Source organism: Musca vetustissima, unplaced genomic scaffold (genome assembly GCF_032173495.1).
Source record: "Musca vetustissima isolate MV318-11 ecotype Yass unplaced genomic scaffold, APGP_CSIRO_Mvet_v1 utg43848, whole genome shotgun sequence".
NCBI classification, from domain to species: domain Eukaryota; kingdom Metazoa; phylum Arthropoda; class Insecta; order Diptera; family Muscidae; genus Musca; species Musca vetustissima.
In genome coordinates, this window is record NW_026877948.1 from 176779 (window position 1) to 189824 (window position 13046).

General features: G+C 32.6%; 1 protein-coding gene across 1 annotated transcript in view; it reads right to left on the minus strand.

Annotated features, from left to right (window-relative positions):
- Nucleotides 1–11855, minus strand: part of LOC133322670 (uncharacterized) — a 66151-nt gene extending 54296 nt beyond the window's left edge. Inside the window, exons 1-2 of the mRNA XM_061531634.1 lie at nucleotides 11705–11855; nucleotides 3276–3418 (exon numbers count right to left, since the gene is read on the minus strand). Of these exons, the coding sequence (XP_061387618.1) occupies nucleotides 3276–3418; nucleotides 11705–11786 (225 nt within the window). The 5' untranslated portion in view covers nucleotides 11787–11855. The remainder of the gene's footprint in view (nucleotides 1–3275; nucleotides 3419–11704) is intronic.
- Nucleotides 11856–13046: the final 1191 nt, after the last annotated feature.

The following is a 13046-nucleotide window of genomic DNA, read 5'->3' on the forward strand; positions in this document are numbered from 1 at the left end:
TAAACTTGGACCTACATACATAAATTTTTGCATGGACATTTGGTACCCAAAGAGAACACTCTGTGCCAAATTACAGCCAATTTGGTAGTGAAATGTGTTTAATAGACAAAAAATACCTTAAATCGGGAGATACGGTTATAATGGGGCTATATCAAAACTTGGACCTAGGGACCCCATTTTCCATTTCAATATTTGCTTTGGCATTAAAAACATATAAGTTTATACCCAATTTTTGGGTAGATACTCGGGTATTTAAGTATCGTAAAACTATACATTCTTAATCGATTTGATAACAGAAACCCGGAAATAGGGTGTAAGATGTTGTATTACCGATTCAATATAGTAAATACCCAAATAAATACCCACAATATAGTAAGTACCCAAATATATATCCATCTCTATCCATTTGCATAGGTTACGTAGTTGTTTTCATAGTGTTCTAAAATACGTTTGTGGGAAACATTGCAATTGCAACTACAATCTTTATGAAAACTAATTTCTTGGATGTTCTTTGATGACTACGTTCATGTTCGATGCTTATATTTTTTCTGTTAAACTATGAAATATGGTATAGCAAAATATATTGCTGATAATATCCCATTTTTGCATTCTAACAGAAATTCTCAAATTATTTTTGTACGCTTTGAAAATTCTGTCGCTGGATCGCTCATTTGCCGTTTGCATTGGTAGTTTGTGGAAACAGCTTCCCCCTGGATTGAACAATTTCTTAATCTCGCCACATAAATTTAAAATTTAACTGCTGCAATATTTTTGTTTTTTGGAATAACAATATTTTATATCTTACTCGCTTACAGCATCGAGTTGATATCTGACATATTAACATTATATAAGATACTTTTTTATACGCCTTCTATCTATTTGTAACCCAATGAGGAGTTGTTTGATTAGTAAATTGGATTGAATTAATGGGAACAACTGTAAACAAGCAGGAAGCTTTCATGGGGACTAGTTCGAAACATGGACCACATTCAAAACATTTCTGCGAGGAGATTTTATACCCTCTGAAAGCTCGATATGCGAAATTACAGCTGCTTCGGTTGGATAATGAGGCTTCCTACCTTCGAATTACCGCAACTGGGCGGTACATTTTTAAAAACAACAAACTGGGATTCAGCCTGACAACTTTGCAAAAAAAACTATAAATGGTATCCCAAATTTGCCGTCAACACTACTAAAGTTGTAGACGCATTACCCGAAGTTCCTCTACTGCTGTTTGATATCGCTGATAACTTGCGAAGGCAAACATCGTACCACTTTTCTTGAGTTCTTTACATAAGTTGTTCTTTAATTTTGACAATGAAACTGAATTCCACGGGGCACCAGGTTTTTACAAACTGAGTAGCGTATTATTCGGATGACATTGATGGTATTTGTAAGTACGCTATATGCTACGTTATACAGTCGAGTACGCTTATAACGCACATCGGTTATTACGAACTTTTCTTCTAGCGAACACATTTCATACAAATCCTTACTCTTATAGCGAACTACGGATATAACGAACTATTTATTCGGTCCCAACATCCAGTTTTCATATATTTTAATTTGGTTATAACGAACTTCCTACAAATATACGTAATGCTGATGATGACAACCCTAACGAAATGTTTTACTGTAACGCTGGCATCCTTTACAAAAATGTCAGCTGTAATGGAAGATTCATTGAAGAAAAGGAGACGCATAATAAGAATTATCAAAAAGGCCACAAGACCTACCAATTTCTAACTAAATATATATTTTTCTACTAAGCCTATATTTTCCCTTACCTTGGTTATAAGGAACTTCTTTTATAACGAACAAATTTGCTTGACTGTATTACTCAGCCGAAACTTAACAGCTATAATTTCAGTATTTATTTCTTCGAAGCCGCAGCTATTAGAACACCAACGCCTCAACCTTTACTACAATTTCATTCTATGGTGTATAGAAATGTATTTATCTTGTAGATCTACATACAAATTAAACTTTATTTATTTACTTTTTCATTTAAACTTATCTTGAATTGTACGAAAATCATACTAAAGTGCGTACTAATTAATATGATCATGTGTGTACATATTCATGAATGATGGCGGCTAAATCTTTTGATTTACTGTAATTTAAAAATATTTTCCGGAAAATTACATTACATGACGTTTTCCTAAATAATTTCTGGTATGATAACTTCTTGTTCCGGTAGGACATTTGTAGAATTATATGACGACTTCTTTTCATTCTCAGAGATTAAGTCGGAGATTGGACAAATTGATCAAAAGATGTAGAATTTTCAAATGTATTTTTTTTTTTTTGCCTTTCTGTTAAGGCATTAAGTGACTTATTTCGTAAATTATTTCGAGAAATTCTTTCCGAGTATTTTTGAAGTACTGTTAAGGCATTAAGTGACTTATTTCGTAAATTATTTCGAGAAATTCTTTCCGAGTAAAGCGTCATTAATAGCACCAATGATGAAATTATGCGAAAAATCCTTTAAGTTATATCACAGAAACAGCGTTCGAAAATAAACGTTATGCTACCGTTCCTTCGTGTTCTGTACCGTACCAAGGTTGATAGGTACAGTAAAATAACGTACTGTAACGGTACACAAACACTAAAAATATTTTTAGCGTTACTGCTCCAGAGCAAAACGAAATCGTAGTGTTCCACAACTTGGTACACTTTAAAATAGTAGTGTTCCACTTATTGGAACACTAAACATTGTAGTGTTCCACTTATTGGAACACTAAACATTGTAGTGTCCCACTTGCCGGAACTGTACTGGTAGTGTATTATGACCGTATGTGGAACACTACGTTTTTTAGTGTTCCAACCGCGGTACACTACGACTTTTAGTGTTCCGACTGCGGTACCCAACGTTTTTAGTGTACCAAGCAAACGCTAAAAAATTTTAGTGTTTGTGTTCTTGGCACGGTACACTACGATAGTGTACCGTTTATTTGCGAACACTGCACAGTAATAGATACAGGAATAAAGTACAAATTTAGAGCTGTAAAGACGCAACAACAATGTTAATATCAGTGCTAACAGGTGTTTATCAAGGAGTTTCTCAAATTGCTGTTTTGTTATGAACGAAAAATAAAGAGTAGATTGAAATTAAACCGTAAAGAAAGTACGCTTTGTTGTTTTTTATATGATTCAAATTGCAGTGAATATCAATATTGAGACTTTATATGCCCAATAACCAGTAAAACAGTTAAATATGATATTTCCTTCGCTATATCCGTTTCAAGATAAATTCAAATTATTAATGTACTTACTGTGGCTGCTGAATTTAATTTTACCACGCACGGTAGAATAGCTAATCCACCCTTTTGAACCACAACCCGTGAGTTGTTTTTTGTTATAAATTGTGATCTTCCATTTGTAAAAAGGTTTTGAGGGGATGAATTTTTTCCCATATCTGAAATTAGACAAATATATATAGTAGCAACTGAAATGAGAATGAAAATTTGTTTAAGAAATCAAAATAATATATAGTAGACATTGACAACTTATTTCATTAACAGAAACAATGTGAGCCAGTCGTAATCATTAATAACAAGTAAAAAAGCGTTAAGTTCGGCCGGGCCGAACTTTGGATACCCTCCACCATAGAAATACTGACAAATTTTTGAAATTAAAACATATGGAACATACATATAACGACAATTCTTCCAATCGATTGTTGTAAACCAAATAGAAATTCAGCAATTTCAATGGGGGTTTTCCTAAAAACTCAAAACCCTAAAATGTTGACATATATTATTAACGCATGGTACGGTGAAACATGTGTATAAAATCCTGAAAATACTCCAATTTAGAGGGCAGTATTATATTTGAGACGTACTAAAGCGGGAACAATATTGACAACATTGTGTAGGAATTAGCAACTACTTGGTGTTTTCATTATATAAGGGGTTAGGCCTAATTAAGGGCCGATTTAGATCAAGTTCCAAGCTAATAGTTTAGTTTTGAATCCCAATACCGTCTATCACGCTAAATATTAAATAGGAAGGATGTTTTATATAGGACCTGGTCCTAAATGCGGGTCGATACAGTTCATTCTCAAACCTCACGTTTTAGTTTTTATGTCGATATCCTCCGAGAGAAAAATTATTACAACATATGGCTAAATCGACTAAATCATTTTAGAATTCCATACTATGTGGGCTATGAACTGAAAATTTCGTCTACAGAATATCCCCCCTACTATGGTGGAATACAGCTATATGTGATAACCCCAATACACGGAAAAAATCCGCTAACTATTTTAATATAACACGCTAACTATTTAATATAGCCCCACACAGGGGCTACGGCTAAGCCTAAATGCGGGCTATAGTTCACATATAGTTCATTATCGAACCGTACGTTCTAGTTTTTTATCTCGATATCCTTCGCAGGTGAAATGATTACAACAGAGTGTTAGAACCAAACCCAAGACGCGGAAAAATCAGATATTTATATTAATATAAATAAAAATAAAAATGGGGTTATATGGGACTACGCCTAAAAGGGGTTGACTATTAATAATTATTGGTAGGGAGATTTGTTTCCATATACGGCTACAAAATACGAAATTTCAGTGATTTCGGTTGAAAAACGCGCTCCAGAACCTCAAAATGCCGAAATTTGGGGGTACCTTTATATGGGGGCTACCAGAAAAAATGGACTTATATTTATAATTTTTAATAAAGATATTTGGTACCCAATAAGAACCCAATATACCAAATTTCAGCAAATTAGAATTAAAAAACGCGCTCAAGAACCCCAAAATACCGAAATTTGGGGTAACCCTTTATATGGGAGCTACCAGAAAAAATGGACTTATATTTATAATTTTTAATAGAGATATGGTACCCAATAAGAACCCAATATACCAAATTTCAGCGAATTAGGCTTAAAAACGCGCTCAAGAACCCCAAAATACCGAAATGTGGGGGTACCCTTATATGGGAGCTACCAGAAAAAATGGACTTATATTTATAATTTTTAATGGAGATATTTGGTACCCAATAAGAACCCAATGTACCAAATTTCAGCGAATTCTGTTGAAAAACGGGCTCCAAAACCCGAAATACCGAAAATTGGGGATACCAGAAAAAATTGACCTATATTCATAATTTTTTGTGGAGTGATTTGGAACCAATTATGAACTCAAAGTACTAAATTACAGCCAATTCGGTGGAAAAATACGATCAAAACCCCCAAACTACTGAAAATTAGGAGGTACCGTTATATGGGGGCTACCAGAAAAAGTGGACCTATATTTATATTTTTTTGTGGAGACATTTAGTACCCAATAAGAACACAATGTACCACATTTCAGCGAATTCGGTTGAAAAACGCGCTCAAGAACCCCAAAATACCGAAAATTGGGGGGTACCCTTATATGGGAGCTATGCCTAAACGTGGACCGATATATGCCATCTTCGAACTTGACCTGCCTGCAGACAAAAGACAACCCTATGCAAAATTTCATCACCCTCGGAGGATATCGACATAAAAACTAAAACGTGAGGTTTGAGAATGAACTGTATCGACCCGCATTTAGGACCAGGTCCTATATAAAACATCCTTCCTATTTAATATTTAGCGTGATGGACGGTATTGGGATTCAAAACTAAACTATTAGCTTGGAACTTGAGCTACATCGGCCCTTAATTAGGCCTAACCCCTTATATAATGAAAACACCAAGTAGTTGCTAATTCCTACACAATGTTGTCAATATTGGTCCCGCTTTAGTACGCCTCAAATATAATACTGCCCTCTAAATTGGAGTATTTTCAGGATTTTATACACATGTTTCACCGTACCATGCGTTAATAATATATGTCAACATTTTAGGGTTTTGAGTTTTTAGGAAAACCCCCATTGAAATTGCTGAATTTCTATTTGGTTTACAACAATCGATTGGAAGAATTGTCGTTATATGTATGTTCCATATGTTTTAATTTCAAAAATTTGTCAGTAATTCTATGGTGGAGGGTACCAAAAGATCGGCCCGGCCGAACTTAACGCTTTTTTAGTTGTTTGTTTTCAAATAGTCTATACGGATCTGATCTAGATGAAAATAAATGAAACCACTTCTTAACAAAGTGTTGCCCCCTTTTTTTCCTTAAAACAATCACCATTTTTGAAGGAATTTGTACAATCTGGCACTACGAATGATATACTAAAGCAGAAGTAGAAAAAAGAAAAACAAAACAAAAGTTGTGATTCAAAGCATTTTGTGCAAAATGTTAGTACACCTAAGTCTGTTTTTACATGGTCTTTTTGTAAACGGTTTTGATATAACACGGTTTGAAAATTGAATATTTTTAATTATTTTAGACGATTTTTTTCCATTTAGCACGATTTGAAATTTTATTTACTTAATTTTTTTGTCAAATTTAATTTTTGCGAAGTATGTTCATATCACAAAAAAGTATTTATGAAAGAAAAAACCATCGATAGTATCTATAGTTTGCGAACACTAGCTTAAAGATTTAAGTGAATTCCCCTTTAGCGCGTACAAACAATTTTTACTGGTCAAAGCAAATGTGAATATCACTAATTTAGAGGAATTCCCTTTATGTATAAGATCAACGTATTTTTTTACACGGTTTTTTACAGACTTAGGTGTATTTTAAAATGTATAATTTGGAAATGTAAATTAAGTATTTGGTCATTTAGGGGAAACACTAGGATTTAAAGAAATAAGATTACTTTAAAATTCAACATTTTTCCCGAATTCTCGAGAATGTTCAAAACGGCAAGAGCAATAACAGCAAACGTTCGTGAAAGAAAACAACCACCGATCAGTCTCGTTTCAGCTGTTGATGAAGGCGGTTGTGTTATCGCTTGTTATCATGATTTTTATCGTATTATTGCAGATGAAGTTTTTCGAGAGAGCAAGGGTTTCTCTCACACACTTTGTGTCTGTGTGACCAAACAAATGCGTATGTATATGTTGCCGACCGCTGTTCCACACACATTCCTTCATTGTTTGTGTGTGTTTTTATGATATTTTTGTTTGTTGTTGTTAACTGTGCTCGCGAGAATTCGCGAACATTTGTTTTTGAGTTTTTCAAAAGAATATTCTTCAGCAAAGAATGCTCGCGAAAGGATGAATCGACGACGCTTGCAGCGAAATTTTATCGTTCGTGAATTTTTCGTACAATGCGAAAATTCTCGAGAGAATGCAAATCCTTGTGCATTCGTTGTAACTTTATCATTCGCGATAAATTAAAAACATTCGAATTCTCGCCCATGAGCATTCGTGAGAAAGAGTGTATTTTTATCATTCTTCGCACCCTGCTTCTAACCTACTAAATCGAGTACAACTTACTTATATTTATTTTCCTGAAAGTGTACTATTTTCTCGATCCTCCCGATACACTAATGCAAATGATACGTTTTTCAACCTTTTTTGCTTCTTTCGGTAATTTAATGCTAATGGTAAAATATGTAGTACGTTTTAGTACTTGTGTACCCTTATACTTATATACGAATTTCTAATATAATATTTTGCAAAGCGCATCATATTATAGGGAAATTTTCCATTAAATTTGCAGAAATTTTGTATTTCTGGTATGTTACGTCTTACAAAATCCTCATTGGAAAAATTTTCGATATTTTTTGTATATCCTCGATATAAACATCCCGCTCATTATTCATAATATCGGAAGTCCAGTGTGTTGGAAACTTCATTGGAAATAAATATCTGTACTGTTAGGTAGAAGTTTTAAAAACTAGTACTTGTGGTGTTCAGTGGCTTGTTTGCATAGTTTCACTTATTTGTATATGAAGTCTCGTCCATTTCACTACATTGGAAGATTAAACCAAAATACATAATCATTCGTTGTAGTATTGGATTGGAAACTATATTTCATATAACTGTTAGTAATTTTTAGTAAAAGGTTTCGAAAAATATTTCCATAAAACATTTTAATTGCCATAGTCAAAGATAGTTTTTAGTACACATTTAAAAAAAAATAATTTTTTTTATTTGTTATAGCTAAATGTACATACACAATTTCAGGACTGCACCTCTACTCCTTCTGTCGTATACAATATTTAGTTGTTTACATTGTTTTTCATATAAAAAGCCTTGTACCAAATTCTTTATCCACCCGTATCGCCGTATACAATGCATTGTACTTTTTAGTACATTTTAATCTTCTTTCTGGAAAATATTTATGTATAAATGTTTATCGTCGTAGTTCCAGATAAGTATTTCGTAACAAGTTCCTATCTTTATCCGTTCTACCGTACCCAATACTTAGTACTGGTACCTTTAGGTACAATTTACCAACTTTTGGCGTATTACGCAATGCCAACTTCTATCCTATTAACTTGTTGATGGCGCTGGGAGTAATTATACTTTTATTTTAGAAGCAACGTACACGAATTCCAAACTCTACCTCTTCTAATCGCTCAATACACATGTAAAATTTTTAGTAGTTTCCAGGAAAGAAACTTCATTACTATACTATTTTGTTTGCGTACTAACATTTCCCACTTTTAGTACAAATATTTAGTATATTCCTATTTCTTACCATTCACTAGTGGGTACATATGTACCCTTTACAATGAATATACATATGACATACTTTCAGCTTGATATAAATGTTTTATTACTGTTTTAATGGACGAAATCAAAGTGTACATTAGTTATGTTTGAAATGATTGTTGGAATCCAAAAAAAATTTTAACTTTACTGAATTCTTCCTGCGCCCTTACAAACAAAAGAAACAAGTTTACAATATGCACGGCCGATATGCAAAATATAAGCAAAAAATATGCACGGTCGATATGCAAAAAATAAACATTATGCAAAAATAAAAAAATATGCCTGGTCGATATGCAAAAATATGCACTGTCGATATGCAAAAATATGAATGGTATTCTAGGTCGCAATATTAAAGATAGAACATTGAAATTTTGCACATATCTTATTATTACTCCTATGATGTTAGGTATTAAAAATGGGATATATCGGTCCACGTTTTAGTATATCCCCATATAACGGTTCATATATTTTTGCATATTTTATACATATATTTAGCAAATTTTTCATAATGCCCCAAATATCTAACAGTTGAACCATGAAACGCGTATATACAAAATTTTATTTTTACAGCTTAAAAATAAAGAAAGTACACAAGTTCGAGGTCTATTATATAAAAATTTAAAAAATGACCATGAAAAATTATTTTTTTATGATTAAAATTATCGCATATTTGAAATATGTTGTTCATATTTGCATATATTTTGCATAATCTTTGCTTATTTCTTGCATATCGACCTAGTATACTGTGCATATTTGCAATTTTTTTCATACCGACCGTGGATATTTGTGCATATCGACCTACCGAGCATATTTTTGGCATATATTTTGCATATCGACCGTGCATATTTTTTGCATATCAACCGTGAGTATTTTTGCATATATTTTCCATGGTTGAATGTACAATCCTCAAACTACCGCAATTTAGATTACATAGTGTAGGAATTAGCGAATATTTTGGGTTATAATTATATGAGGGCTATGCCTAATTAATGACCGACATATGTCAATTTCGAATCCAATATTTTTGTTTTGTGTATCAATTCTTTCCTTCAGGAGGTATAATTATATGGGGGAGATGCCTAAATGCTGGCCGATATATTTCATTATCGTCAGGTTCCAGTTTTTTTTTTTTTATCACGATTTCCTTAGAAAGTGGAATTATTAAATCCGATGCTAAATCGTCGTAGAATTCCATAATTTGTAGGGTAAAACTGACTATTTAGTGTAACGGCTATCCTTTATACTGTGTTAGAATCCGCCTATATTGGGACAACGCCAAAGGGGGTTATATGGGAACTACCCTTAGAATGGGGCGAATATTAATTACAGCGAATTCGATAGAAAAACGTGCTGAAGAACCTCAAAATATGCAAAATTGAAGGTGTCTTATATGGGGGCTAGCCAAAAAAATGGCCTATATTTATGATTATTAGTGAAGAAATTTGGCACCCAATAAGAAGCAACTTCGGAGGCTAATTTCCTTTTTAGCCTAGGTCCAGCATCTTCACATTTTAATCTTGGGCGACCTATTTTGTTTGGGGAAACATACTGTCCATCCATTGCTATAATTATACTTTTGCTAAGTCATTTTTGAATGTTTAGTTTTGAATCGATCTAATTTACGATTGAACAAAATCTTTAACTTATTTTAATATCAAACGCATTTGGTCTTCATTTAAACTGATATTATTGATATTCTGTAACACATAATTCACAAGAACAAAACGCCTAGTTACTCATTAATTAACACACTTTTGTTAATAACCTTTTATTGTTAACACCTTTTTGCAATGCTTTGCCATTCACAAGTTACACTCCACGGAACAAAACTACAATTAATAAATTTTATATAAAGTTATACATAAACAAAACATTTCACAGTATTACAACAACAGACAAATATGACAAAAAGGAAATCTCGTCTTAATTTTACATACCTGCACTAACGTTTTCCATAATTACACATTTTATTTTTTTTTTTCAAATTTTTTCAAATTACAAGCACTCGAACTTAGCTGATTTTTACCGCCAGTTGTACCAAAACAATGTGACTTTGAAACTGCTGACTTTTTTTCTAATATGGGTATCTACATTTAGAAAATCAGTTACATTTTAAAATATGAAAACAAAAAAAAAATACTTTATGCCAAAAAATCGTTCTTTTTACCCATAGTGCATTGTACCAAATTTCAGCGAATTCGGTTTAAAAACGCGCTTAAAACCCCTAAAATGCCATAATTTGGGGGGTACCGTTATATGGGGGCTACCAGAAAAATTGAACCGATATATATAATTTTAGGTGAAGACATTTGATACCCAAAAAGAGCCCAATGTACCAAATTTCAGCGTATTAGGTTGAAAAATATCGAAAAGTGGACTGTACCCTCATATGGGGGCGCTATGCCTAAACGTGGACCGATATAACCCATCTTCGGACTTGACCTGCCTGCAGACAAAATGCGACTTTATGCAAAATTTTGGCGATATATCTCAATTCCTTCAGAAGATAGCGTGATTACAACAGACGGACGGACGGACATGGCTAGATCGTCTTAGAATTTTACCCTATATATATATATACTTTATAGCGTCGGAAATGAATATTTCAATGAGTTACAAACGGAATGACAAAATTAATATACCCTCCATACTATAGTGGAGGGTATAAAAAGGACAGCAGGGGATATGAGAAATTTGTGAATGGAAACCAAATGACAAATGGCTTTTAAGTAATTTAATGTCACATTAATTAATTACTTTTTTACCCGAACTTACTCTATATATGAAGTTGATAAAACTAATGAGTAATGTGAATGTCGATCGATTCAAGAATTGCAGCAAAAAAATTGTTTTAGCATTATTTCCCCTTGTGATATTGTTTACAGAATTTATGTTGATGTTTTAGGATTTTGTTTGATATGTTATAAGAAAAATATGATTCATATCTATATATCTTTGAAAATTGCCGACATTATTTTTCCATGATATTACAGGTTTTTATTTTAAAATGATGCGCTAAGTAAATTTTTATTTCTGCACTCTAAAACCATTCAAATAATTGACAAAATGTTCTGATTGCTAATTTGATTTGTAATTTAGTTTATATGTTTAGTTCTATATGTTTGTGTATATTCAACCTGTGTCTTACTTACCGGAATAGGCTGCAATGCACACAAAAGGAATTATAAGCAGTAGACCTCGAAATATTTTCCGCTGTTGTAAAATAGAATACATTATTTAATTCACAGTTGCCTTCAATAAAGTGCTGTAACCTTTATCGCCATTGACATTCGTTAATTTTCACATGCTGGAAAAACAAAATAAATGAAGGATCTTATTATATTCATATTTAATTTGGTAATAACGGTCTGTCATTACTGTGCAACATATTGCTGATCGGTTAATTTATATATATAAACAAACATAGAAAATTGAATACCAAATTACAGACACTAAGGTTAGAAAAGAAAACTAGAAAAATTAAATAATAATATACATAACTTAAACGGCACCTCTATAGGTATTTACAAATACTGACTAATTACACATTTTCTGGGGAACCGTTTTAACTACGAATTTGGAATGTCAAATTGCAGCCTTTTCGGTTGTAAACTGCATTATCCGTCAAAAATACCGAAAATTGTGCAAGACTTTTATTATGCCAAAAAGTGGGTCGACGTTGAATTTTATTCTGATCAAGAGTAACTTCCCTATCCACTAAATGTTAGTACCTTATGTTTAAATATTAAAATTTGATTTTTAAATCACTCCAACTATCACAAAACATTGATATAACCAAACGACATTTTATTTTATTCTGAAAATTAATTATTGTTAACTTTTCATTAACCCTCAAAATGAATCATAATGCTGAATCTTAAGTAGACCTCGGATTTTTGCATATTTTTTATTTAGGCGTTTCATTGCTCACCTATTCGATGTAGCAGGTCATGTCAAAAATATGAAAAATATTCAAAAATATGCAATGCCTAATATCATAAAAAATGTTTTTCATTGCAATTACTTTAAATGTTAATAAATTTTTATACACATGTCAGGAATTAGTAGAAGTGAACAATTTGAACTTTCTCTACTCAATAGAAAACTAATTTTGTATATTTACTTTTCATGGTTTAATCGCTAGATATTTGGGTCATTAGGAAAAACATGCAAAATATATGCCAAAAATATGTAAACTATTCAAAATATTGTTACGTTCTTGGATTTTACTTAATCCCGTGTAGACGTTGTTTTATTTCCCAATACAGTTCGTACTAAATAAAACGCGGGTTCTTTCTGATTACGAATATTACAATGATTTTATTGTCACAACTTTACTTTGCACGTTACTTTACAGCTTTACGTTACTCGACTGTTTCAATTCGTGATCTGATTCACAACTGACTAACTGCCTCGCCATTTCCCCTATTTATATGAGCCTTGCTGTCGCTACAGAAGTTTCTAGACGATCTGGTAACACCTAGATTACGAACG